This window comes from Mesocricetus auratus, unplaced genomic scaffold (genome assembly GCF_017639785.1).
Source record: "Mesocricetus auratus isolate SY011 unplaced genomic scaffold, BCM_Maur_2.0 Super-Scaffold_100007, whole genome shotgun sequence".
In the NCBI taxonomy this organism is placed as follows: Eukaryota; Metazoa; Chordata; class Mammalia; order Rodentia; family Cricetidae; genus Mesocricetus; species Mesocricetus auratus.
Window position 1 is genome coordinate 54543936 of NW_024429191.1, and position 23454 is coordinate 54567389.

Sequence of the window (23454 nt, forward strand, 5' to 3'; positions counted from 1 at the left end):
TCCCATGCCATTCCATAGCTCAAGACATGAGTGCTCACACTGCTCTGCACTTGCTAACAGAGAGGATACAATCATATTGCACCTAGATTCAAGAGACATTGCTATTCACAGCTGTTCCTATCTGCCTTTGACACTTCATTAGTGACTGCAAGGTGCTTCAGTAAATGCTAACTAACCATCTTATCGAGGGGAGCAGGGGCTGGGGGGCAGTGATGTCAACACACCCAAGGAGCCATGAGGACAGCAAACTGAGCTGGGAAAGAGTTGAATCTCTACTGCATTGCCTCATACGGTAGAGAACAAGATCTATGGAAACGAATGGCATAATCTTCTTATATGTTGTCTAAGCGCTCACAGATAGAGGTCTAGAGAAGACCATTTTGATGAATATGAGTTGCTTTTGATTTATTGTGAATAATATATACCCTGTGTGTGTGCATGTGCATGCGTGCGTGTGCGTGTGTGTGTGTGTGTGTGTGTGTGTGTGTGTGTGTATCTGCTTATCTGTATGTATGCCATGCATATGCAATGCCTGTGGAGGACAGAAGAGGGCATGAGATCCCCCTGGAACTGGAGTTATAAATGGTTGTAAATTGACCAGTAAGGGCTCTGAGAGCAGAATCAAAGTTTTTTGCAAGAGTAGGAAATGATCTTAACTGTTGAGTGTCATCTCTCTATCCCCTTATTCTTGACTTTTTATGTGGGTGGCTTTTATAGAGGTCAAACTCAGATCCATATCCTTGCATGGTGTGCTAATTAGTTTTTGTTAGCATGATACAAAGTAGAGTTACCTGGGATTAGGGAACTTCAACTGAGGTACTGCCTCCATCAGACTGGACTTTGGACAAGTTTGTGGGGGAACTTTATTGATTAATGATTGATGTGAGAAGGTGCAGACTGTTGTGGGTGATGCCATTCCTTGACTGGTGATCCTGGGTTATATAAGAGAGCAGGATGAGCAAGCCATGGAGACCAAGCCAATAAGCAGCTTTCTCCATGGTCTCTGCCTCAATTTCTGCCTTGAATTCCTGCCTTGGCTTCCCTTGGTAATCAACCTGTAAGTCAAATACACCTTTTCTTTCCCAAGTTTCTTTTGGTCAATGTGCAACACAGAGAGATCTCTCCAATTCCTGTTTTATTTTCAAAATTAATCAGTGTTCCCTGAACTTAGGTGGGAGATGAAAAGAAGTGACTTTGCTATAGTATATAACTCAGGGTTCAGATGACATGAACTAAGTCTTTGTTTGCTTAGGATGGTGTCTCACTATATATTGTACATTGGCCTTAAGTTCAGAATCCTACTGTTTTAGCGTCCTAAGTGCTGGGTTTAAAGGCATGTGCCATTATGCTCCAGCGGAGAATTCAGCTGAGGAGAGATGAGCTCATCACAGGAGCTTCCTGGGGAGGTGAGCTCAGGCTCTTCCTGCTGGGTCCCTCAGGTGGCCTCTGCCCAGCCACACTAAGAGCCTCTACTGGTCTTAGAACACTGCCCCTTGTCCCTCCAGTACCAGCCCTCAGGAAATCTGAAGCCTTCACTCTCATGCCCCTAAGACAGTTTTCCCTAACTTTGTTTTGTGACCTTCCACACACTTGACTGAGGTTGTGATTATCTACCTGAGCTGAGTCCAGTCTGAGCTACAAAATGAGAACCTGTCTCAAAAATCAATACAAAGAAGCAAAGAGTGGCCAGTCACGGTCTCTTCAGACTGGATTTACCCGAGCCCATGAGTTGGATCCATGACAAAGGCTGAAGGTGAGGCCACACATGACAAAGGCCCACATGAAGCTCGCCTTACCTGCTCTGCTCCCACCATGCTGATTGGCTTGCATTTGAAGAGATGGGTGATGAATTTGGGGATGAATGAGCTGTGGACATAAAAGTGACAAGTTATGCTTATTATTCTTTCAGTAAAGAGCTGCAGAAACTTTTTTATCTATTTATTTTTGGTTTTGCAAGACAGAGTTTCTCTGTGTAGCCCTGGAACTTGCTCTGTAGACCAGGCTGGCCTCAAACTCATGGATATCCACCTGCCTCTGCCTCAGGAGTGCTGGGATTAAAGGCAGCAAGTGGCAGGAAAATTTTAAGGCTCTATTCCCTTTCATGAGAAAACTGAGAATCCAGGTAGAGACTACCATTCCCTATGCCCCATGCATCACCTACTATTTCCTTCTAACTTTAGCTCCAGTTTTGCTTAGGGAAGAGCAGTCTTGGGATTCTGGGGAAAGCTCATCCCATCTGAAGCTAGAGAGATGAATTATTTTTGTTTGTGGTGCTGGGGATGGACCCAGGTCATAAGAACCCTACCAGTGAGCCACACTCTGGTCCTACAGAGGCCAATACTATTGAGCTTCAGTTAGTTCTACTGGTGACTGAGGTTCTAAGAGGGGGAATTGCTCTATTCCAGTTTAATCACCTGGAGGGAAGAACCTTAGGGCAAGGTGGCTGTGAGACTCCCTCTTCCTGCTTAGGGTGCTGCTGAGATAGATAAAATACCTATACTTGTCATTCTATCATCATTCTGAGGATGCCGCCAGTCTTAAAGATAGAATATTCCAGGCCTTCATAAAACGACTGAAACCCTAAAGCAATTGCTTGTTTTAAAAAAAGGTTTATATATTTTTATTTTAGCGTATTTGTCTGTGTGTGTGCATGCAACCACGTGTGCAGGTGCCACACAGGCTAGAAGAGAGGACATTGGCTCTCTTGGAGCTGGAGTTACAGGCTGATATGAGCTATTCCATGAGTGCTGACCCTGGGACCTCGGCAGCAGCAGCAGCAGCACTGCCAGTAACTACTAAGCCATCTCTTCAGCCTAAACCAACCACTCTCAAGTCCTAACTTCTCTAGGCTTGAGGTTACACAAAATTTATAAAATCCATTTTGTGCCAGGTGTGATAGCACACGCCTTAACCCTAGCACTCAGGAAACAGAGGCCGGCAGATCCCTTTTGAGTTCAAAGTCAGCCTGGTCTACACAATGAGTTCTAGGACATCCAGAGCTACATAGAGCAACCTTGTCTCAAAAACTAGCAAAAACAAAACCCAAACCAAAACAAAACCAAAAAAAAAAATCCACCTTGCCATTCAAGTCCATTTGAGTACCAATAACTGAAAAAATCTGGACAATGGCAAAAACTAAAGACACATGGGCAGTTAGGGTGCCTTAAAGCAAAACAAGAAATTAATAGTTAAGGCAGTAATTCTCTTGCCAAGAAACAAAAATTACACAATTTCCTAAAAGTCTGATGAGCACTGAGCACCAGCTTAGGCAAGATGGGCTGGTAATGCTGCTTAGGATGAAGAGCAGAGAAAATCCAAAACATTAGTGCCTGAGTCAGGGAGGCTGTGCTGTGCTGCTCTAGTTCCAAAGCTGTGGAAGGCAGACATGTGCATAACTGGGCAAGATCCAGAGTATGTTGAGCAGGAGCTGCTCCAGGGCCCAGGATCACGGAGGAAGGATGGAAGGGTTAAGGTTCCCACCAAGGCTGGCTAGCATCTGTCCCCTCCCTCTTCCATGGTTCATCCAGGTCTGCATTCTTCTCCTTCAATCGCGCCATATCTTCTCCTGCACACTGTAATCACATTGATAGCTAAGGACTTCTGGGAAAGTTTCATGGAATCGATATATACTAGTTTAGTGGGTGGGAGACGTCATCCTTGGTAAGCCATTAGGAAACGCAATGCAGCCAGAGGGACTAGCAAGTGTGGAGCGGGAAAAGAAGCAATGGAAGAGGTCACATACAGGAGTGGCCTACTAATCTAGAGGGAGTGAACAAGAGGCTGTCTGGAAGGGGCTCTGGCATTTAACTTGAGCCAAACAAGTAAGGTTAAACTTGGACTCATCACACTTGTACATACAGCTTGTAATGGAAGCTACTTCACACTGGAGAATGTTGTGGCTGTGCCCTTGGCCTTGCCCTGACTAGTCCATGTTGAGTGAACAGGATAAACATGAGAATAACCCAGGCACACATATTTGGAGAAGAAATCCCAGCAATGTGATGTGCCATTGCCAAGGCCCAACAAGATGGAAATGATGGCTACTGCTCTGGGCTAAGATTCTGCAAGGATGGGAAGGTACCAAGAGTTAAAGCACAAAACTTTCTAGGTCTTCGGTTAAACTTTTCCAGATGTGGGGGATGGACACCCTATTCCTAGATCACTCAGAATGAACTTAGTAATAAAATTAAAAGGCAATGAGAGAATGTGAGGTTGATACTTGGAGGGGCTGAGCAATGGACTCCTTATTCACTTTAACCTTAGCTCAGTCGGACCCCTGGGTGCCCACAATGGAGATTTTGAGTCACAGTAGACTTTTACAGAGACACTTGTAGCAGTGGCTGCAGGGAATGTCACATCATGTGATTTATCAGCAGTGCTGTTAGCACACATTAATGAGTACCCAGAGAGAGAAGGGAATGTCAGCTCCTGGTCCATCTGTGGCCTGCAAACATAAATGCTCCCTGGGGAGTCAGCCCAATCCTTCCTGATGAGGTTGAAACTAAAGTTAACTCTACAGCTACTCTGTCACTATTGTTTCTTGGGGTTTATTTATGTCAGATGGGGAGAATCTAATTGAGTACAATCTGGGAGAGATCTGGGGGGAAACAGAAACTCAGATGCCTGAGTCACCAGCTGGGACCTGGACGAGAACAATCCAAATACGGTAGCTTGGACAGCACTGACCTTCCCGGAGCAACTTGCCAAACTGTGCGTCTGATAATTGGTCAGAGGAGACACTGGCCCTCATCACTGCCTGGGCTCTTGGGAAACAATGCCGGAGCCAGATGTTGACTGGCAAAGAACCAAACTACTTCTTTGCTTCAAAATTCAAGGCAGAAATGGCCACACACAAGGACATGACCAGAAGGCAGGCAATGTGGTGCTTGCTCCATCCACTTCAGCATTGGAGCTCGACGACTTGCTGATCCTAATTTGTAGTACTTTGCCCAAATGTAAAGAAACCCACAAGTGGGTGATTTCTGACAGCTACAATCACAAGTCCTATGGAGGAGGAGGGAGTAAAGGCACAAAGGCACAACTGACCAACTCTTGAGAACTTTATAATCTAGTCAGGGATAAAATGCTCACATGAACTTACTGAAAAATAAAAGCCCAAGCAAGGAGTGCTTTCATGTACAAAATTTGGAACAGCAAGATACCCCAAATCGTTCCTGCTTGCCACGGCTGACGACTGCTGCTGCAAGCATGCACATGACCTGAAGTGGCCCATTTGCTTTTACCATTATGGCCCTTTGGAGTACAGAAGAACATTGGTTTTCTTGTAGGACCCAGAATGAGCCCAGCTAGAAGATGGGACACATGGATTGTGAGCATGCTGGGTGGTTAAATATAGCAGTAAGATAACTACACTGAGTATGATATCAGAACCATCACAGATCTCTCCAACTCAGAGATATACCTGGAAAGCAATCCTGGGGTCCACCATCAGTGTGGTTAGTGAATGGCACAATTCTTGTGCTCACTTATCCTGGGAGATAAAAACAGAAAGTGCATCAAGAAGCAACTCAGGACTTACTTTGCAAATTTAATGCAGAACTGTGTGAAGTATTTTCGTGTGGAAGCCAGGTTGTCACGAATGATGGGGACATTCTGCTTAATGTGAAGAATAACAGAAGTGACATAAGGGCTCTGGTCACCAACATGTTCCACATTCTGCCATGGCATCTGAAACAGAGACAGGACAGGACCAGGTTTTAGAGACCCTATAGGGAACAGTGCTACCTGTTACTGGGGAAGGGATGTGGGGGACAGAAATTAGGTCACTACTTGGTGCCACAGGGACTGGCCTTTGCTGGCATACCAGTTCTGTGACACGGAGGCTGCTTTTGAGTAAAAACAAGCATGCCACATCACCAGTGGCATGGAGTGCAGAGTCTGTTCCTTTTCCTACTGCTTCCCCCCAAGGCATCCAGCAGCTTTCCCACCCAAGCAAATATCTTGTAAGGGATACTCACCATGTCACTAGGCAGAGGAATGAGAATCTGTCTAAATCAGTACAGCAGTGGTTCTTAACTTGTGGGTCACAACCCCTGTGAGGTTGAACAACCCTTTCACAAGGGTCACATACCAGATATTTACATTATGATTCATAACAGTAGCAAAACTACAGTTATAAAGTAGCAACAAAAATAATTTTATCATTGGGGGATCACCACAACATGAGGTGTTAAAGGGTCACAGCATTAGGAAGGTTGAGAACCCCTGCCAGAGAGGGACACCACCACCAGGGAACAGGGCAGAGATGTCTACTTTCAGGTAGTTGTAGCTTGAGAGATTGGAGCAATTTAGCAGCTGCGCTAAATGTGGTGAAACACAGAAAAAGCTAGAAGACAATTAACTTATACACCCTTTTCCAAGTAAATTGGGAGGAGTTGGGGATTTTATTATTGGTTTCTGGAGACAGGGTCTTATACTGTAGTCCAAACTGGCCTGGAATTTACTCTGTAGCTCAAGTTGGCCTTAAACTTACAGCAATCTTCCTGTCTCAACCTCCTAAGTGCTAGGATGATAGGCATGAGTCCCAACACTAGCTCTAACCTTCCCCATCCCCAACACACACAAGTACACTGTGCATTTTCACATCACGGCTGATGTAATCTTCAACTGGTTAAGAACAACAAAAATAAGCCAAGCAGTGGTGGCTCATGCCTTGAATCACTCGGGAGGCAGATGGGTCTCTGTGAGTTTAAGGCCAGCCTGGTCTACAGAGTGGGTTCCAGGACAGTTAGGGCTGTCATACAAAGAAGCCCTGTCTCAAAATAACACAAGAAAAGGAGAACAAGAAAAGAAAAAGAGCAAAAATGAGGCTGAGAGTGGTGGCACACACTTTTAATCTCACACTCAGAAGGCAGAGGCAGTAGGACCTCTATGAACTTCAGAGTGAGTTCCAGGATAGCCAGAGGGTTACATAAAGAGACCATGTCTCAGACAAAACAAAACAAAAACCCCCAAACAAACAAATAAAATGGAGCCCAAGTTTGCACACCCATGGTAGAAGCTGGGGCACGCCCTAAAATTAACAGTGTAGTGACTCTGTCTTTTTGGGTATACACAGGAGGGCTGGGGGATCTCAGCCTATATCACCTGGCAGGTACTCATTCCTGACCCTGTTTGGAGGAGCCCTGCTGGACTGGCCTCTCATAACCAAACAGGGCTGCCTGTTCAAGTCTTCTTAAGCCAAATACAACCCTTAAGCTCCATTCAGAGGGGAGGTCAGCAGCCCTAAGGCCTTCATATCTCTGGCAATAAAATACTTATTTTTATAGACATGAACCTAGGTTGTCTACAAGAGCAACAAATTTTATTGATCACTGAGCCAGCTCTCTAGCCCCCCACTTCATTTTACAGAGGCGTGAAGAGCCTCTCGCAAAGCTTCAAATCAGGTTTTGAAGCTGGCCGTGGTGGTGTATGCCTGTGATCCCAGCATTTGTAGGCTGAGGAAGGTGGTAAGCTTGGAGCCAGTCAGCCTGGACCACAGAAGCAACTTTCTGTCTCTACCAAAACAAACAAACAAACAAACAAACAAACAAGCAAAAAACAAACACAGGCTCCAGACAGAGAAGGGGAATTCTGTTAGCAAGGTGGCTCAGCAAGTGAAGACTCTTTTGCCTGGTGCCCTGGGCTTGATACCTGGGACCCACATAGAAGAAGGAAAAAAAACTGACTTCCACACATGCACCACGGCACATGTGTGCATGCACACATGCAAAATAAATGCATTTTTAAAAGATCTCTAAAAAAAGGCAAGAAAGAAAAAGGAAATTAGATCTGTTGGTTGATTGAGACAAAACTGCATTGTGTAGTCCAGGCTACCTCATGACTTCTTGAGAGCTCTCCTCACCTCAGCCTCTACAGTAGCTGGAATACAGCCTTGTTTGGTAGCAAAAGAAAAACAAAATTACCTGGGAAATAAATAGAACAATTGTTGGGGAAGTCTTATGCTTATGCTAATAAAGCGCTGTCTGGCCAATAGGAATCTAGATAGGTGGGGCTAGGAGTCCAGGAGGATTCTGGGAAGGAGAAACACGAGAGTCAACATGTAACCGCCATGGGGGTAGGAGCCCAGAACTATTCTCCGGTAAGAGACATACTTAGATTAACAATTATGGGGTAATTACTTAAAGCAGAGCTAGCCAGTAAGAGACAAGCAAGGCCAACAGCTTCATAATTAATATAGCCTCCTGTGTGTTTAAAGGCTCTTCTCAAGGAAAGCTTCTCTTAACAAAAAAATGGAGAAACAGTTAAAGTGCCATAGGAGCTGCCTGTACAGTGAGCTATGTGTAATGTTTTCCTCATTATCTGTTGCCTTATTTGAGAGGCATATCTTCCATCCCATTTTAAAAATATGATCCTTCCAAACAATGAGCATCCTGACTGATTCCCAGTGAACTCATAGGGTGAGGCCCAAACTGACAGGTTAGGTCCACCCTTCACCTACCTTCCTCTCCCCAACTTTACAGCAAGGCTTGGAACACAGTGACTCAGGCAAGGGCAAATATAGGGAACAAACATGTGGGACTGGGCAGAGTTTCATGTTCTACCTCCAGTCAACATACAAATGACTAGTGCCTTCCAAGTTGGCAGCATTGGATAGTTCAAGATCTCAATGCCACTTATAGACAATGATTTAAAGATGACAGCTCCCCACTCACAGAAGACAGTCTTAAAGAGAAGTGGTGACATGTTCTGTCACCTGTTATAAAGCAAGTCTGATGCAAGGCAGATTGTGTCTACATGGTTACTTCAAGTTCTTGCTAGTTAGCTGTATGGATATCACACTGATGTTCATATGTGTTATATATGTGAATAGATCCCATCTGCTTTAAGTTTTAGTCATGTACGGCCAAACTAAAAGAAATATTAGCAACCATTCATGATTTGAAACTTTAGTTAGATTAATGAAGAAAAATAATTTAAGGTTCTAGAAAACAATGAAAACTGACATTGTCCTTATTTCGTGTGTGTATGCATGTGTACATATGTGTACATGTATGAGTGGAGGCAGTGGTAAACCCTGACTATTGTTTCTCAGGGTCTACTTTGTTTTGAAACAGGTCTCTCACGAGTTGGGGTAGTTGGTGGCCACCAAGTCCCAAGGATCTGCTTGTTTCTTCTTTCCCAGTGCCACAACATCTGGCTTTTTACTTGCCTGTCCTCAGTTATCACAGATGACTATGAGCTTAGATTGTTGTTTATTTATTATGGGGGCAAGCAGGGGAACAAGATCTTACCATGCAGTGCAGGCTGGCTTGGAACTCAGAGATCTGCCTCTGTCTTCCTAGTGCTAGGATGAAAGGCCTGCACCACTATGCCTCGATTTAGGTTGCAACTTAAATTGTCAAAAAGCTGGGTGTGGTAACACGTGGGAGGACTGCTGTAAACTGAAGGGCACCCTAGCTTATATACCAAGACCGTGTCCCCCAAAACAAAACAAGAAACAAACAAGGCAGAGTACAAGTAGCCCAACAGCCGTGTGTGTATGTATGTGTATGTCCTCCTATGGGTGATGCTTCACCTAGTGTCATTTCACTTACTAGTTGTGTGTGATGTCATTTAGTTCTGACAGTCTTACAGAACAGGAAACTCAAATGACACCACTGAGACAGGCAGGCTTATCTAAAGCTCAAGTACTACACAAGTGTGCTTGCAGGACACTTGTGAGAAGGGAAAATCACCTCCATTCCCTGGGCTGGCTCAAGGTAAGCCCACTGTCCCTGGGAGGAGTTGGTGGCTGCATGCAGCTGTCAGGCAGGTCTCTCAGCAAAGGGCACGAATGGTGTTTGTGCTAGAATGAGCACCGAAAAGAAAAGATTCCAGCACTTCCAGGTGATTCTGGCATTCAACATTTTAAAAGTTACCCTTTTATAATGAGATTTTTTTCCTTTTGTGCTCTCTGTTTGGGGGTGGGGTGAACTGGGTTGAATACCATCTGGTACTAATAGTTCATAAAAACTTGTACATCAGATGTAGTGCTGACAGAAAGAGCAAGCAAGAAAATGAAGAAAATAATGACAGAAATGCCCACGACTTGTGTTTAACCAGAGGTGACACTGTGGAGTCCAGCCCATCTGTGGAGTTCTGCTTCTGCTGTCCGAGGTGTGTGGTCCATGCTGCCACTTCCCATGGCAGGCTAGGAGATCCTCACATTGTCACAGAGGGCAGGCCCACTGTAGCCTTGCAGAGAGCTCACTGCACACCGTGCCTTTCCTCTTTTGCACGAGGCTCCAAAAGAGGTCTCCTGACAACCTGACCCTCAACTGAAAACCTGAATCCCCTGCCCCAAGTTAGACAGATGTGGAACATAGCGCCACATATTTGGACTCTGGCAGTTGTAGTCTAGGGCTATGGTTTGGGCTTCTGAGCCGTGGGCACCAAGTCCCGGACTTCACACATATGCTCAGGCACTTGTGTCTGGGTCACTCACTCCTGCAAGTCTTTGCATTGTTTTTCTTCATTTTTCCCAATTAGGGTTTCCCTGTGGCTCTGGAGCCTGTCCTGGACTCACTCTATAGACCAGGCTTGCCTGGAACTCACAGAGTTCCGCCTGCCTCTGCCTCCTGAGTGCTGGGATTAAAGGCGTGCGCCACCACTGCCCAGCACCTCTGCATTATTTATAGGTACCTTCTGCATGCACAGCACTGAAGCTAGTCTTGGTCAGGAAATAAAGAGGGAGAACTATTCATGATCACCTACTATGTTCTCAGCATTGTGACCAACACTGTCACATGAACTCACTGCATATGATGGTATTACCACGCTTCACAAATGGGAAGATGAACTTTAGGACAGGGGTGACCTGTCTAGTGAGGCCTAACCAATCAGCTGGCAGGTCTGAGCCCCAGATGCTGGCTCATCTCACCCCAAAGCTCACGATCTTTCCACTTTACTATGTTACTTCTAGAACATCTATCCTCAATGAACACGAGGGCAGCTGGGAGACTTCAGGAAATCTACTTCCAGGCGAGGAGTGCAGACATGCATATGACTGGGGAGAGGGGAGGGTGCGCAGGAGAGGAAGAACTGATGATTAATTGTGACTGTGCTCACAGATATGCATGCATGTGTACACATAGTCCATCAACAGGGAAGTGATTTTTGTTTTTGCCTTTTTTTTTTTTCAGACAAGGGCTCATGTATTCAGGCTGGCCTTAAACTATGGAGCTGAAGATCCTCCTGCTTTTTGGTGTGAGTGGTACTTGAACTAAAACTCAGGGTCTCATATGTGCTAGGCAATCACTTTACCATTCAGCTATATCTTCAGCCCTTTTGGGGAGTTAAGACAGAGTTTCATTATGTAGTCATTGGTGGTTTAGAACTTGAAATGTAGACCAAGCTGGCCCAGAACTCAGGAGATCCACCTGCTTCTGCCTCCCAAGTATTAGAATTAAAGGTATGCACCACTATTTATTTGCTATTGTGTATGTATGAGTGTGACACTGCATATGCATAGACATCAGAGGACAACTTGCAGGAGTTAATTCTCACTTTCCACTATGTGAGAGCCAAGGATTAAACTTTAGCCTTTGGGTTTGGCAATAAGTACTTTTAGCTCAGCAGCTTATTTATAAACATATCAGCATAAAAAAAGTGAAAAAATCTGTATTGTAATTACCAGTGATTACTGTCTTCTTTTAAATATCGGGGTTGGGAGACAGGAGAGGTGGCTCAGCAGTTAAGAACATGCAGTGCTCTTCATTCCTGAGGATACACATTCAGTTCCCATCACTCATATTGGGCAGCTCACAACTGCATGTAACCCCGGTTCCAAAGAAATCCAGTGCTTCTAGCCTCCGTGTGCAATGCACTCACACTCACTCACACACATGCACACACAATCAAAATAAATAAAAATAAGTGCCAGGTATGGTGGTGCACATCTCTATTCCCAGCACTTGAGAGACAGAGGCAGGTGGATCTCTATGAGATCCTGCCTGGTCCACATAGTGAGTTCCAGAGCTACAGAATGAGACCCCATCTCAAAAAAATAAATCTGCATTTTCTAATAATAATAAGGGTGATTTGCCTTTATCATAATAAAATAAAAATATTTTTCATGCAAAAGGAAGATGCACCTTGATCATATGTGGACAGTGAGCTTGGAGGGCTTTGTTGGTGGTCATCTGTGGGCCTGCTGACACAGTGTACATTTTAATGAGAATGGGAGCACATTTGAGGCCTGTCTTTGGGGATAGAAATTCAGTTTCCCAAATCATTACATGTTCAAAATCCTGAAACCTAGCAGAAATTGCATGCCAGACTGGAAGGAAATTGAACTTATTCCATTTTTCCTTGCTTTTTCTAAAATTAGCATTAACGAGAAAAGCTAAGTGTGTTTGACCTTGGATAGAAACTTAGATTCTTTCAACCCAGTGATGTTTTTAAAAAAACAAAAACAAAAACAGTAATGAGGGCACCCTTTTAAGGAGGCAGATTTGTATCTCAATCCTAGTTGTAAGACCATAATTGGACATAAAGAATCTGTGGAATTTATATCTAGAAGACAAAACTTCTCATGTTTCACCCAAACTCCCCAAACAACCCTTTCCTGAGAATCAGAGATAGTTTGTTTCATTTTTTTTTTTTTTTTGAGAAAGATGTATCTTGATCATGAGTGGAAGGGAAGCTTGGTGATTTCTGGTCATGGCACTGCTCTGAACAGCCATGCGATTTGGGTGTAATAGGAAAACTAAATAGATGACAAGCAGGCCAGGACAGTTCCTTTGTTTTCAGGAGAGAATACACAGGCAGATTGGAACTCTTGGTCTAGCTGCTCAACATGCATCTTGTCTTATAGGACAGTCATCCCTGTGAAAAGCTGGATACAGATCTAAAAGGTAAGTTTGAATGCCTGGTGAGCTCATGACCAAGGATACGCCAGAACCAGGCACATACTCACCATCCATCCTTCCATCCATCCATCCATCCATCCATCCATCCATCCATCCATCCATCCATCCATCTTTGAGAGTCTCATTAAAAAGGTTTGGCTGGCCTGGAACCTGATAACTGGTTCAATTTTTGCAGGATTAGGGGCATTCATCACCCTGTTTTCTGCTGGCCTGGTCACTTGGTACTTTCTCACCTACACAGGAGCAGGGCTCCTGCACACACCACGAGGGTGGAAAGTGTGTTCCTAATTCTGACCATTCCCAGCTGGTTGCACAGAGGAGGCCTAGCTATTTAAGCATGGGGGAAGAACCCAGGTCTCATTCAGCTGGAGAGACAAGGGGCCTGTGATTTGTCACCTCCACAGAGATGTACAGCCTCCTGCTGCATGCAACTCAATCTGCCCAGTATCGTCTCCACTTCTCCACATTCTTTGTCAAATGGGAGTCTTGGGTCCTTATTTCTTTCTTCTTCCTACCTTCTTTGCCTTCAAGGTCATTGCAGTGAATTGCTATAAAGCAAGGCCTGACCCATGCATGGTATTCTACCAGAGACAAGACATGAACCTTGAAGTGCTCAAAAATTAAGAGGAAGATGGAGATTAGAAAAGAATTGTGTAATGAAGAGGTAGTGTAGGCATTGGAGTTTCTTGAGGTAGAAAAACAAATGCACTGACCAAGATAAGAAATGGTGACACGGTAAGGGACCCAGAATAACTAACGCAATGTCAAGAAAGAACAGATCTGGAGGACCCACAGCAACTAACTACAAAAATCATTTCAATATGCTCAGAACCCAAACAGGGCAGCACTGGCGCAAGGACAGGCTTAACCGAGTCTGCAAAAACCCATGCATCTATGCTGAACTTTGTCCTTCCCTGCTCCCCACCCTGCTTTCTGTCTTTCCCTTCTTCTCTTTCTCTCCCCACCCCCTCCGAGACAGGGTTTCTTTGTGTAGCTCTGGTTGTTCTGGAATCAGCTTTGTAGACTAGGCTGTCCTCAAATATCAGAAATCCACCTGCCTCTGCCTCCCAAGTGCTGGAATTAAAGGTGTGTGCCACCACCGCCCAGGTTATTCTCATTTTTAAAGAAAAGATGCACTTATTTTATGCGTATGAATGTCCATGTATGTATGAGTACTATGTGTGTGCCTGGTGCCCAGGAGCTAGAGTTACAGGTGGTTGTAAGTCTCTAATAGGGCTCCAGAAACCAAACGCAGGTCCTCCACAAGAGCAGTAAGCTTAACTGCTGAGCCACCACTCCAGCCTCTAGACCATCCAATAAGGGTAACTGTCTTTTTTAGCACACAGTGGGGTGGGAAAGTTGGATATCTACATGCAGTGGTATGCAGTAAATCTTCACCTCACACCACATATAGAATTAATTCTAAATGGATTGAAGACTTTAACGGAAGAGCTGAACCTATGAAAGCTCTTTGAAAAACACCAAGTATTTGGTTTGCCATTAGGTAATCTATCCTTGTTATGACACCAAGAGCACAAAAGTAAGAACAAAGATGATAAATTAGACTTCAGCCATTATACAGAATGAAAAGTCAGTTCTGAGAACTGGAGTGAGCACAACATAGAGTTGCTACGGGCTCTAAAAGGAACTTGCATCACTTGGGAGACTAAAGCAGCAGGCCAAAGAGGGTAAAACCAGCCTGAGCTACAGAGCAAGACTTGGTCTCAAAAACAAAACAAAGCAAGCTGGCAGTGATGGCACACGTCTTGAATCCCAGCACTCGGGAGGCAGAGGCAGACAGATCTCTGAATTTGAGACAGCATGGTCTACAAAAGCTAGTTCCAGGACAGCCAGGGCTACACAATGAAACTGTCTTGAAAAACCAAAACAACAAGAAAAAGAAAACCAGCCGGGCGTTGGTGGCACACACCTTTAATCCCAGCACTTGGGAGGCAGAGGCAGGTGGATCTCTGTGAGTTCGAGGCCAGCCTGGTCTACAGATCGAGTTCTAGGACAACCTCCAAAACAATACAGAGAAACCCTGTCTCGAAAAACCAAGAAAAAAAAAAAAAAAAAGAAAACCAACCAAACAACAACAACAAAACACCAAACAACAAAGAGGAGGAAGAAATGATGATTTTCTATAACTCAATAATAGACCAAAAAAAAAAAAAATAGCTGGGCATTAGTGGCACATGCCTTTAATCCCAGCACTCGGGAGGCAGAGGCAGGTGGATCTCTGTGAGTTCGAGGCCAGCCTGGTCTACAGAGCCGATTCCAGGACAGCCTCCAAAACAATACAGAGAAACCCTGTCTCGAAAAACCAAGAAAAAAAAAAAAGAAAGAAAGAAAATCCAAGTTTATAATGGCAATAGTTCAGTCAACAGTTTCAAGAGGACATTCAGATTGTCAACAAGCACCCCAAAAACATGCCCACTGCCACTTTATCTTAGTCACTAGGGAAATGCAGTGAGGCCACAAGGAGATACTTCTTCAAACCTACAAGGATGGCCATGATTTTAATAAACACAAAGTAAGTATTGGTGGAAATGTGAAAAGATTAGAAGCCTATACTGTGCTGGTGGGAATGTCAATTGGCAGATACAGAAAACCATGTGACAGTGCTGGGAATAGTAACTGGAAGTTACCTCAAGATGCAGCAGATCCTCTCCTAGGTGTGCACTGAAAAGAACTGAGAACATACACTCACACAGATGTTCATATCATTGTTCACACTAGCTGGATAACTCTAACAAGGAAATAATGGAATATCACTCGGCTGTTAAAAGTAATGAACTAGAGGCTGTGGGTAGTTTAATGGTATGGCACATGCTTGACATCTACAAGGCCTTGGGACCAACCCCTAGCATTGTTTTAAAACTGGAGTATGTCTAGGTGTGGAGTGCACATCTTTAACCTTACTACGAGGTAGACAGAGCAGATGGATGTCTTGAGAGTTTGAAGGCAGGCTGGTCTACATAGTAAGTTCTAGGCCAGTCAGGGCTACATAGCAAGACTCTGTCTGAAAACAAAAAACAAACAAACAAAACTCACAAAAACACAGCAAAAACTGAAAACACAGTACTGACACATGGCATATCATGAATGAACCTTGAAAACACAGTGAAGTGAGGGAAGCCCAGCAGAAAAAGCTACTCACAACCATATGTAAAGTGTCCAGAACAGCCGGGTGGTGGTGGCGGCGGCGCACGCCTTTAATTCCAGCACTCGGGAGGCAGAGGCAGGCGGATCTCTGAATTCGAGGCCGGGCTGGACCGATAGCCTCCAAAACAATACAGAGAAACCCAGTCTCATAAAAACCAAAAAAAAAAAAAAAAAAAAAAAAAGTGTCCAGAACAGTAAGTAGACTAGTGGCTGTCAGGCAACAGGGTGGGGGTGGGAGTGTAAGGAGGCCACTGACAGGTATGGTCTTCTTTCCAGGGTGATAAGGATACTCTGGAATGAGACAGTCCTGGTGGCTGAATGGCCTCATGTGTATACTAAATTCTATTAACTGGGACACTTTGAGGGGATTTGTTCTGGTTAGTTTTATGTCAGCCTGAGTTCAGGTTCCTGTCTTGACTTCCTGTACTGACTTCCCTCAGTGATGGAGTGTGACTCGACAGTTGTAAGCCCTTTACTCCCCATGCTGCTTTTGGTCATGGTGTTTTGCCACAGCAATAGAAACCCTAATTAAGACAGGAATTATACTTAGCTTTTAGAAGGGCTGAACATGGTGGGAAGAGAAATCTAAGCAGAAGGGTCAGAGTGAGGGAGGACATGGAAACCACCAGAAAGCAGAGCACACTTAGGTCAGCGGAACCAGGTCAGACATGGGGTGCAGGATGCTTGCACAAGAGCAATACAAACTGCACAAACTAGGGATCCAAGGTGTTGGCAGGAAATATGGCAACTTATTTATTATTAAGCCTTATATGGCAACTGAGAAAGACCCACAGCTTGCCTTGGCCTCCTAGGACAACAATGTGACTGGTTGCTGGGTTCCATCCACCTTATCAAGAAGCCTCCTTCCTTCACCTCAGAACCAGCCCTAGGCTCTAATACATTGGAAGTCTACTCCACATTGTCCTCACTATTTATGAAACATATCTACTTATTCTATTGGTTATTTTGAGCTTTCTCCAAGCACAGCATAATGAAGACAGCCTTGCCTGAGTCCAGAGTACTATGTGACTTCCTAAGGCAGTGAATGAGATTGGTAATTTTGACAAAAATGACTTTGCGAACTTAAAAAACTTTGGTTTCCATTGCAGTCCTATTTTGAACAGCTTCCTCATCACAAATTGCTTCAAGAGAACTGGACCTATCCCTAACCCTGTTGGTTTCTCACATGCTGACTGTTGGATTTCACTTTTCTCCGATGGTCCTAACTTCCTCTCACTCACCACAGAGCTCTGCACATTCTGCTCACGTCTCCTGCCTCCACCTACTAGCTGAAGCACCTGAAGACAATGCCTATTCCTTTCCCAGTCGTGTGTGAGGCAGAGTTCAAGCTGGACTAGTCAGCCAGCAGCAAACAATGATGGAGTTCAGAGACAGAAATAATTGCCATCACTAAGGTTTGAAGAAACCATAAAAGAAACTCCATGAAACAGGATGCAGACATTAACAAGCGGTGCATGCCAAGTCAGCCCGTGACCACTGCCATGTTTACTTTAATCACACGGGTCTCATTTTGCTAAAACTCCAGAAGACTGAGACAAAAAGGATGGCTTTCCAATTGCTATGCTCCCAAACCTATGGTTGCCTATGATATAAACACAAGACTCTGGAGGTATGGTTGATATTTGCTGGTGTGCATCTGGAGAGAAATGGATGTGAGAAAAGGGAACTTGAGGGAAGTCTTCCTAATGAACTGACAGCTCATATAAGCAACACCTGGAGTGTTAAAGCCTCCATGTGTTATTTTACTGAGAAAAAAAAAAGATTGCACTCTTCCTTCGGCTGGTGTGAAAATCTATTGGCAGCTGTGTTTCAGACTGCGGTGTGTGGCAGTGCAGGAGATGGCAGCTGGAATGGATCACACTCAGGATGTGCAGAAAATCTGCCAGCAGCGAGGGAATAGCCAGACCCCAGGAAAAGAATCCTTACAGCCCGCTTCTTTAAGAGACAAGGCTAGTCTCCAGCTCCTGTTTACAGTGTGTGGCTGTGGATCCCGCCTGGGATGCCGGCTGGAGATCCTGGCTGGGCACAGGATTGGCCTTGAGAACCGGAGCTTTGGAACATCAGCTGCTTCTTAACTTCCTACTTCACTCCTTAAAAACCCAAAGCCAAAGTTTTGATTTTAATCCTATTTTTGTTAAATAGTTATAATCTACTTTAAAGCCAAACTCAGACCAAATGTCTGCTTCCTGAGGCATGGTATTCCTCTTGTCAAGAGGGAGGAACCAAGGCTTTCTGAGCAGTTGACTGGCACCACCAGGCACTCATTGCTGTCCATTCTCACAGCTCTGGGAGCCAGCCAGATGCATTTCACACAGAGGAGATGGGTCTGCACAGGTTCAGTCATCTGTGCAGTGCTCCCAAAAGGAAAACCAGAAAATGTAGGTCTGTCTGACCCCAGTGTCAAGGCTTCTCCCACTACCCCATGTCATAAATTCTGCCTAGATTCCCCAGACAAGTGAGTCTTCCAAGAGTCCATGACTAGATAGGTGTTGGAAAGCTTTTGCTGGACAGGGTCAGCTGGTCAATGTTTTTGCTTTGTGGGTTATAAGGTCTCTGTTATAACGACTAATTTCCACAGTTGCAGCACAAAACCAGCCATGGATGGTGCATAAGTGAATGAACATGGCTATGTTCCATTAAGACTTACAGGAACAAGTGGCAGGCCTGTTATCCCTTGCTCTACAAGGCTTTTTGGGCTTAAAAGTCAACAAAGAATTGCCTACTTTCTACTTAATCTATAAACATGAAGTCTTCAATATGGTCTAGACATGTAAGGAACACTATTGTTCTTTTCTGAGAAAGGGTCTTCCTGTGTAATCCAGGCAAGCCTTGAACTTGAAATCCTCTTGCCTCAGCCTTCTAAATCCTGAGATTATATGTTAAGAGTCACCATATTCCTTAGGAATTTACATTCTTTGGGGAAGAAAAGACAGGCATATAAAACCCCAAACAGCAGCACATGGTGAGCATGCTGCTAAGGGTCATAGGGGCTGAGGATACATTAAAACCAGAGTCCACTATGTGATCAAATTATCTCATCACCAAAGCCCAGGAAGAGCCGGAACCTCTCACTGGGCAAGACTGAGCAGAGCTGGGAGTCGCTGCTGTAGAGCTCACCAAGCTGCTCATCCCACAAGAGCACAGATAGGTTTCAGCAGGAGACTCACTCCACCCCATCCCCACCCCACAAAAAGGCCAGCAACAGCCCCAGGTGCCAGGTATAGTGAGCCTAGCAGGAACTCTGGGAGGCCTCCCCTGGCCCCTCAGGTGACACTAAGAGTCAGAACACATAAGGGAAGGCACGGATGTCACTCTGGTAGGAGGCCAGCTCCTAAAACCTCACCTTGCTCATGGCAATCAGGGCAGGATCACAGGCTGCATCCAAATCCTGAACCAACAGCTGGATGCTGCTGGAGATGACGCTGCAAAGAAACAGATGTCGTGTTTACTGCTCTAAAAAGTGATGGGATGATGGACATGGCCCCCATAGGTGTTTTCGACATGTATGCAAATTTTAAATTTGTCTTTTCTTTATGAAATTTTGGGTTTTAATCACTGATAATGGAGGGACAGCTAGCTCTTCATGTCCTGTTCTTATTTGGATGTGTCTTATCTAGTTAGGACCTAAACTCCATGGAGTCTCTTTGAGTTCCCCTCCAATAGCATCTGTATTAAAAAAAAAAAACTTGTTTAAGTCAGAATGAGGAGGGGGAAGAGGAGGGAGAACAGGGCACAGCTTCTCATGGCTGGTGGAGAATGCCCAGGGAACACTTAGATTCTGTAGGGACTAAAGCACACACCACTTGTGAAGAAGAAAGGCTGACTTGGAGCAAGTGCCTGGAAGGTACGTACGTGCTGAATGTGTCCATTTCTCCCGTGAGATTAATTCGTTCAGTCAGACTTACATCAACTTTTTCTTTGAGTTTTTCTTCTAGCTGTTAGAGAAGGGATGAAGCAGAAGTAAGTTTAATGATTATCCAAAGGTGTTCTATACTACTAACTGAGGCTCAAAGGGATGAACCAGACAGGTCCAGGCACAACATGGGGACACATTTAATTCTTACCAGGATGTGAGGGAAGTCCCATTGCCCTCACTTCATAGATGAGGTCTACTACAAGAAGCAGGTGGTAGGGCCCAAATCAGCTTCCTAGAACCCAGCTCCTTTGGCACCACATCGGGTTTCCTTCTAATGGCATATCAATAGCTCCTATGGCTTGTCCTCCACAGGCTCCTGCTCTGAGTGTCCCTGGTGGTGGTGCTATTCCCAAGGCTGTGGAGCCTTTACGAGTCAGAGTGTAGACCTCAGAAGCTGAGTGAGAGCTTTGGAAAGTTACAGGAAAGCCCTGCTTCCAGGCCACTAGCATGCAAGGAGCCTCTTTATGCCCTCACAGCCAGGATCACTGGGCTCCTCCCTCTGCCACAGACTGCAGTAACCTCTCCTCCCTTTAGCTGTATCTGAAAAGTAACAAGTATGGTCTCCCTGCATGCCCCATGAAATGTAGCCTCATGCCCCATGAAATGTAGCCTCAGGCACCAGTGTTGGGAACTGTCAATGTGAGTGACAGTAAAATCAGCAGAAACATTTGCCTAGTGTTTCTATGGCCACTACCTTCCCAAGGTGCCAGATGTCTCAAGTGCTGAATTAGAAATACATCTTCACCTTGGTCAACCTAGGGCTTAGGGTAGGAACACTCATGTACTCCTGAGCCTTAAAGAAAAATCCAATTGATCAGGATCTGAGAGATCTAAAATGCCCTGGGAATTGATAAATCTAGCATTCCTAAATCAATCACACTCACTCTAAGAAAAAGGAACGCTCTGCATTAAAATGTAAAGTGTGCTTGGAGCGCTGGAGAGAAGGTTCAGTTCCCAGCATCCACATGGTGGCTCACCACATCCTGTGACTCCAGTTTCAGGGGATCCATCACCCTCCTCTGGCCTCCATGAGCACTGCATGAATGTGGTGCACATAAGTCACACATAGATATTAAAGAACTTAAAAGCAAAGTTCTTAAAGGTGTGCAAATGAGGATAACCTTTTTAGAAGGCAATTTATAAACTGATCTGGCAATTTCACATTTAGAAATGTATTTTCATGAAATAATGAGAATAATGTACAGAGCTAAGCAAGGATTCTAGGCAGTGTTTCATCCCACCACTACTTAGGGAAGCCTGTCTTGTGCCAAGCTATCTAGAGGGGTGAAGGGCCATTCAGAGAACCCAATGGGTCAGATCCCGCATCTGTAAAGTTCTATCCAGAAGGGTTTTTATTATTGAAAACCTGGGGACAGCCTACATGGACACCTACGAGGTAGGATGAGACAGTGTGCACATGCCTAGTGGCCTCTGCTGTCTCATTGAAGATAAATCCTAGATTAAGCATGACATAGGTCCTGTCTACCTTTCTGGTCTCATCCTGCTGTTTCTGCCTTGCCTCTCAGGACCTTCATACTCCATACTTCTTCCCTCTAAAATGCCCCTGCTCACCCTCCTGAACAAGCCCCCATTTCTTTGCCCTTCCAACTCCTCTCTTGGCATTTGTTTCTTCTCCCACACTTACCACAATGGTAGTGAAACCCTGGCTTTGCTTGCTTGTTATTTGTTTCCCATCAGTATGAGGCTCCTGACAAAGATGCCTGGTCTCTCTGTGCCATCACCAGAGGCAGTGCCTGGTATAGGAACTGTCTGGTAAAGCTCTCTTGATGCTCAGGGAGACCCTGGACTTCTGAGTCTCCTCTTCTACCTCTAAAATATGGAGCTTTCAGGACAAGTGTGCACCACCATACCCAGTGTAAGTGGAGTCAGGGATGAAAGCCAGGGCTTCATGCACGCTAGGCAGACCTGGACCAACTGCCCTGCTTCTGTTGCCACCCTGCCCACTCAGCCTGGAGTCAGTTATTTCTCCAGGAATCTCTGTTTCTTCTAAAGGAACATGGCCTTCACACACAGTAAGATGATTTTCACTAAATTAAAAAACAGCTACACAAGTTATCAAAATGGTCTCTGGTTTACTCAGACTTTTAAAATACCTAAGAATCTGTTCTAGAAAGACAACATAAGACCTTTAAGATACTATGTTCAGAAAGATGGTTTTGTAAGATTATTTATAGAAGCAAAACTTTAAAGCAGTATAGATTATTAACATGGCTATTATTAAATATTCACTAATCCTTTAATGGAATATTACATATCCATAAATAGTAGTAATAATAAAGACAGCTTAGTAACAGGAGAATGTAAGACACTAATACTAACAATAAAAGGATATAAAAGTGAGCTAAGATAACTGCATACAAAACTATGTTTATAAAATAACTCAAGTTGCTACTGTGATTATTGGAGGATGATACCATTATGAATAGGCTTGGGGTGTGTGTATGTTCATGAAGATATTTTATTATGTATTTTAAGCAAAGTGCTTAAGAAGAAAGCGAGTCACAGCTGAGAATGTGGGTCAGGTTATGAAATGAGTCCCAAGTGCAATGCTCTGTTTGCATGCTACTTTGGTCACTTTACTTTTAAGATTCTGTATTAAAAGTCTGGCATGGGACCGGGCGGTGGTGGCGCACGCCTTTAATCCCAGCACTCGGGAGGCAGAGGCAGGCAGATCTCTGTGAGTTCGAGGCCGGGCTGGACCGACAGCCTCCAAAACAATACAGAGAAACCCTGTCTCATAAAAACAAAAAACAAACAACAACAACAACAACAAAAAGTCTGGCATGGTGGCACACACCTTTAGTCCCAGTACTCAGAAACAAAGGCAGATGAGTCTCTGTGAGTTCTGGACCAGCCTAGTCTACATACTGAGACCCTGTCTCAATCAAAGAGATATTATATGTCTTTCTTATACACTCTAAATGCCTATGTTCATTATGAGGGGCTCAGGGGTGTGTGTGTGTGTGTGTGTGAGGGGCTCGGGGGTGTGTGTGCGTGTGTGTGTGTGTGTGTGTGTGTCTCTGGCTCCAAGGCTAAAGTGGTCATCAAGTATGTATGTGACCATGGTCGTTGAGTACATATGTGACCATGCCACAAAGCAGAGTGTGCTACTGCCTTTGTCTCGGCATCTGGGCCCAGCTGGCTGACCCTCAAAGAGTCTGCTGGACACTTCCTGTGTTCACACCATGGCACATAGGGGTCCAAGCTGTCGTGTCTGAACTGCCCCTTGGGACTGACCTCTTAGACGATTAGGAAATAAGCATCAACATCAGGAAAAGCAGAGCTCTCCCAGGTCACTTTCTTGCTCTGAGCCTCAGGGGGACCCCAGACCATGGGAAAAAGAGCCTCTAACCCTGTGGAGAGCTGGTGGCAAGTTACCCTGCTCCTCCTTCTGTAAAGCTAGTTTGCTAAACTGCCTTCTGGGGGCTGCAGCAGAGGCCTCACCCTTTCTGCTTCACA

General features: G+C 44.8%; 1 protein-coding gene across 1 annotated transcript in view; it reads right to left on the reverse strand.

The window, feature by feature from the left end:
- Positions 1–23454, reverse strand: part of Vps53 (VPS53 subunit of GARP complex) — a 134692-nt gene that overhangs the window by 17223 nt on the left and 94015 nt on the right. Inside the window, exons 16-19 of the mRNA XM_005067384.4 lie at positions 19911–19993; positions 19402–19480; positions 5540–5688; positions 1797–1866 (exon numbers count right to left, since the gene is read on the reverse strand). Coding sequence (XP_005067441.1) covers positions 1797–1866; positions 5540–5688; positions 19402–19480; positions 19911–19993 — 381 coding nt within the window. The remainder of the gene's footprint in view (positions 1–1796; positions 1867–5539; positions 5689–19401; positions 19481–19910; positions 19994–23454) is intronic.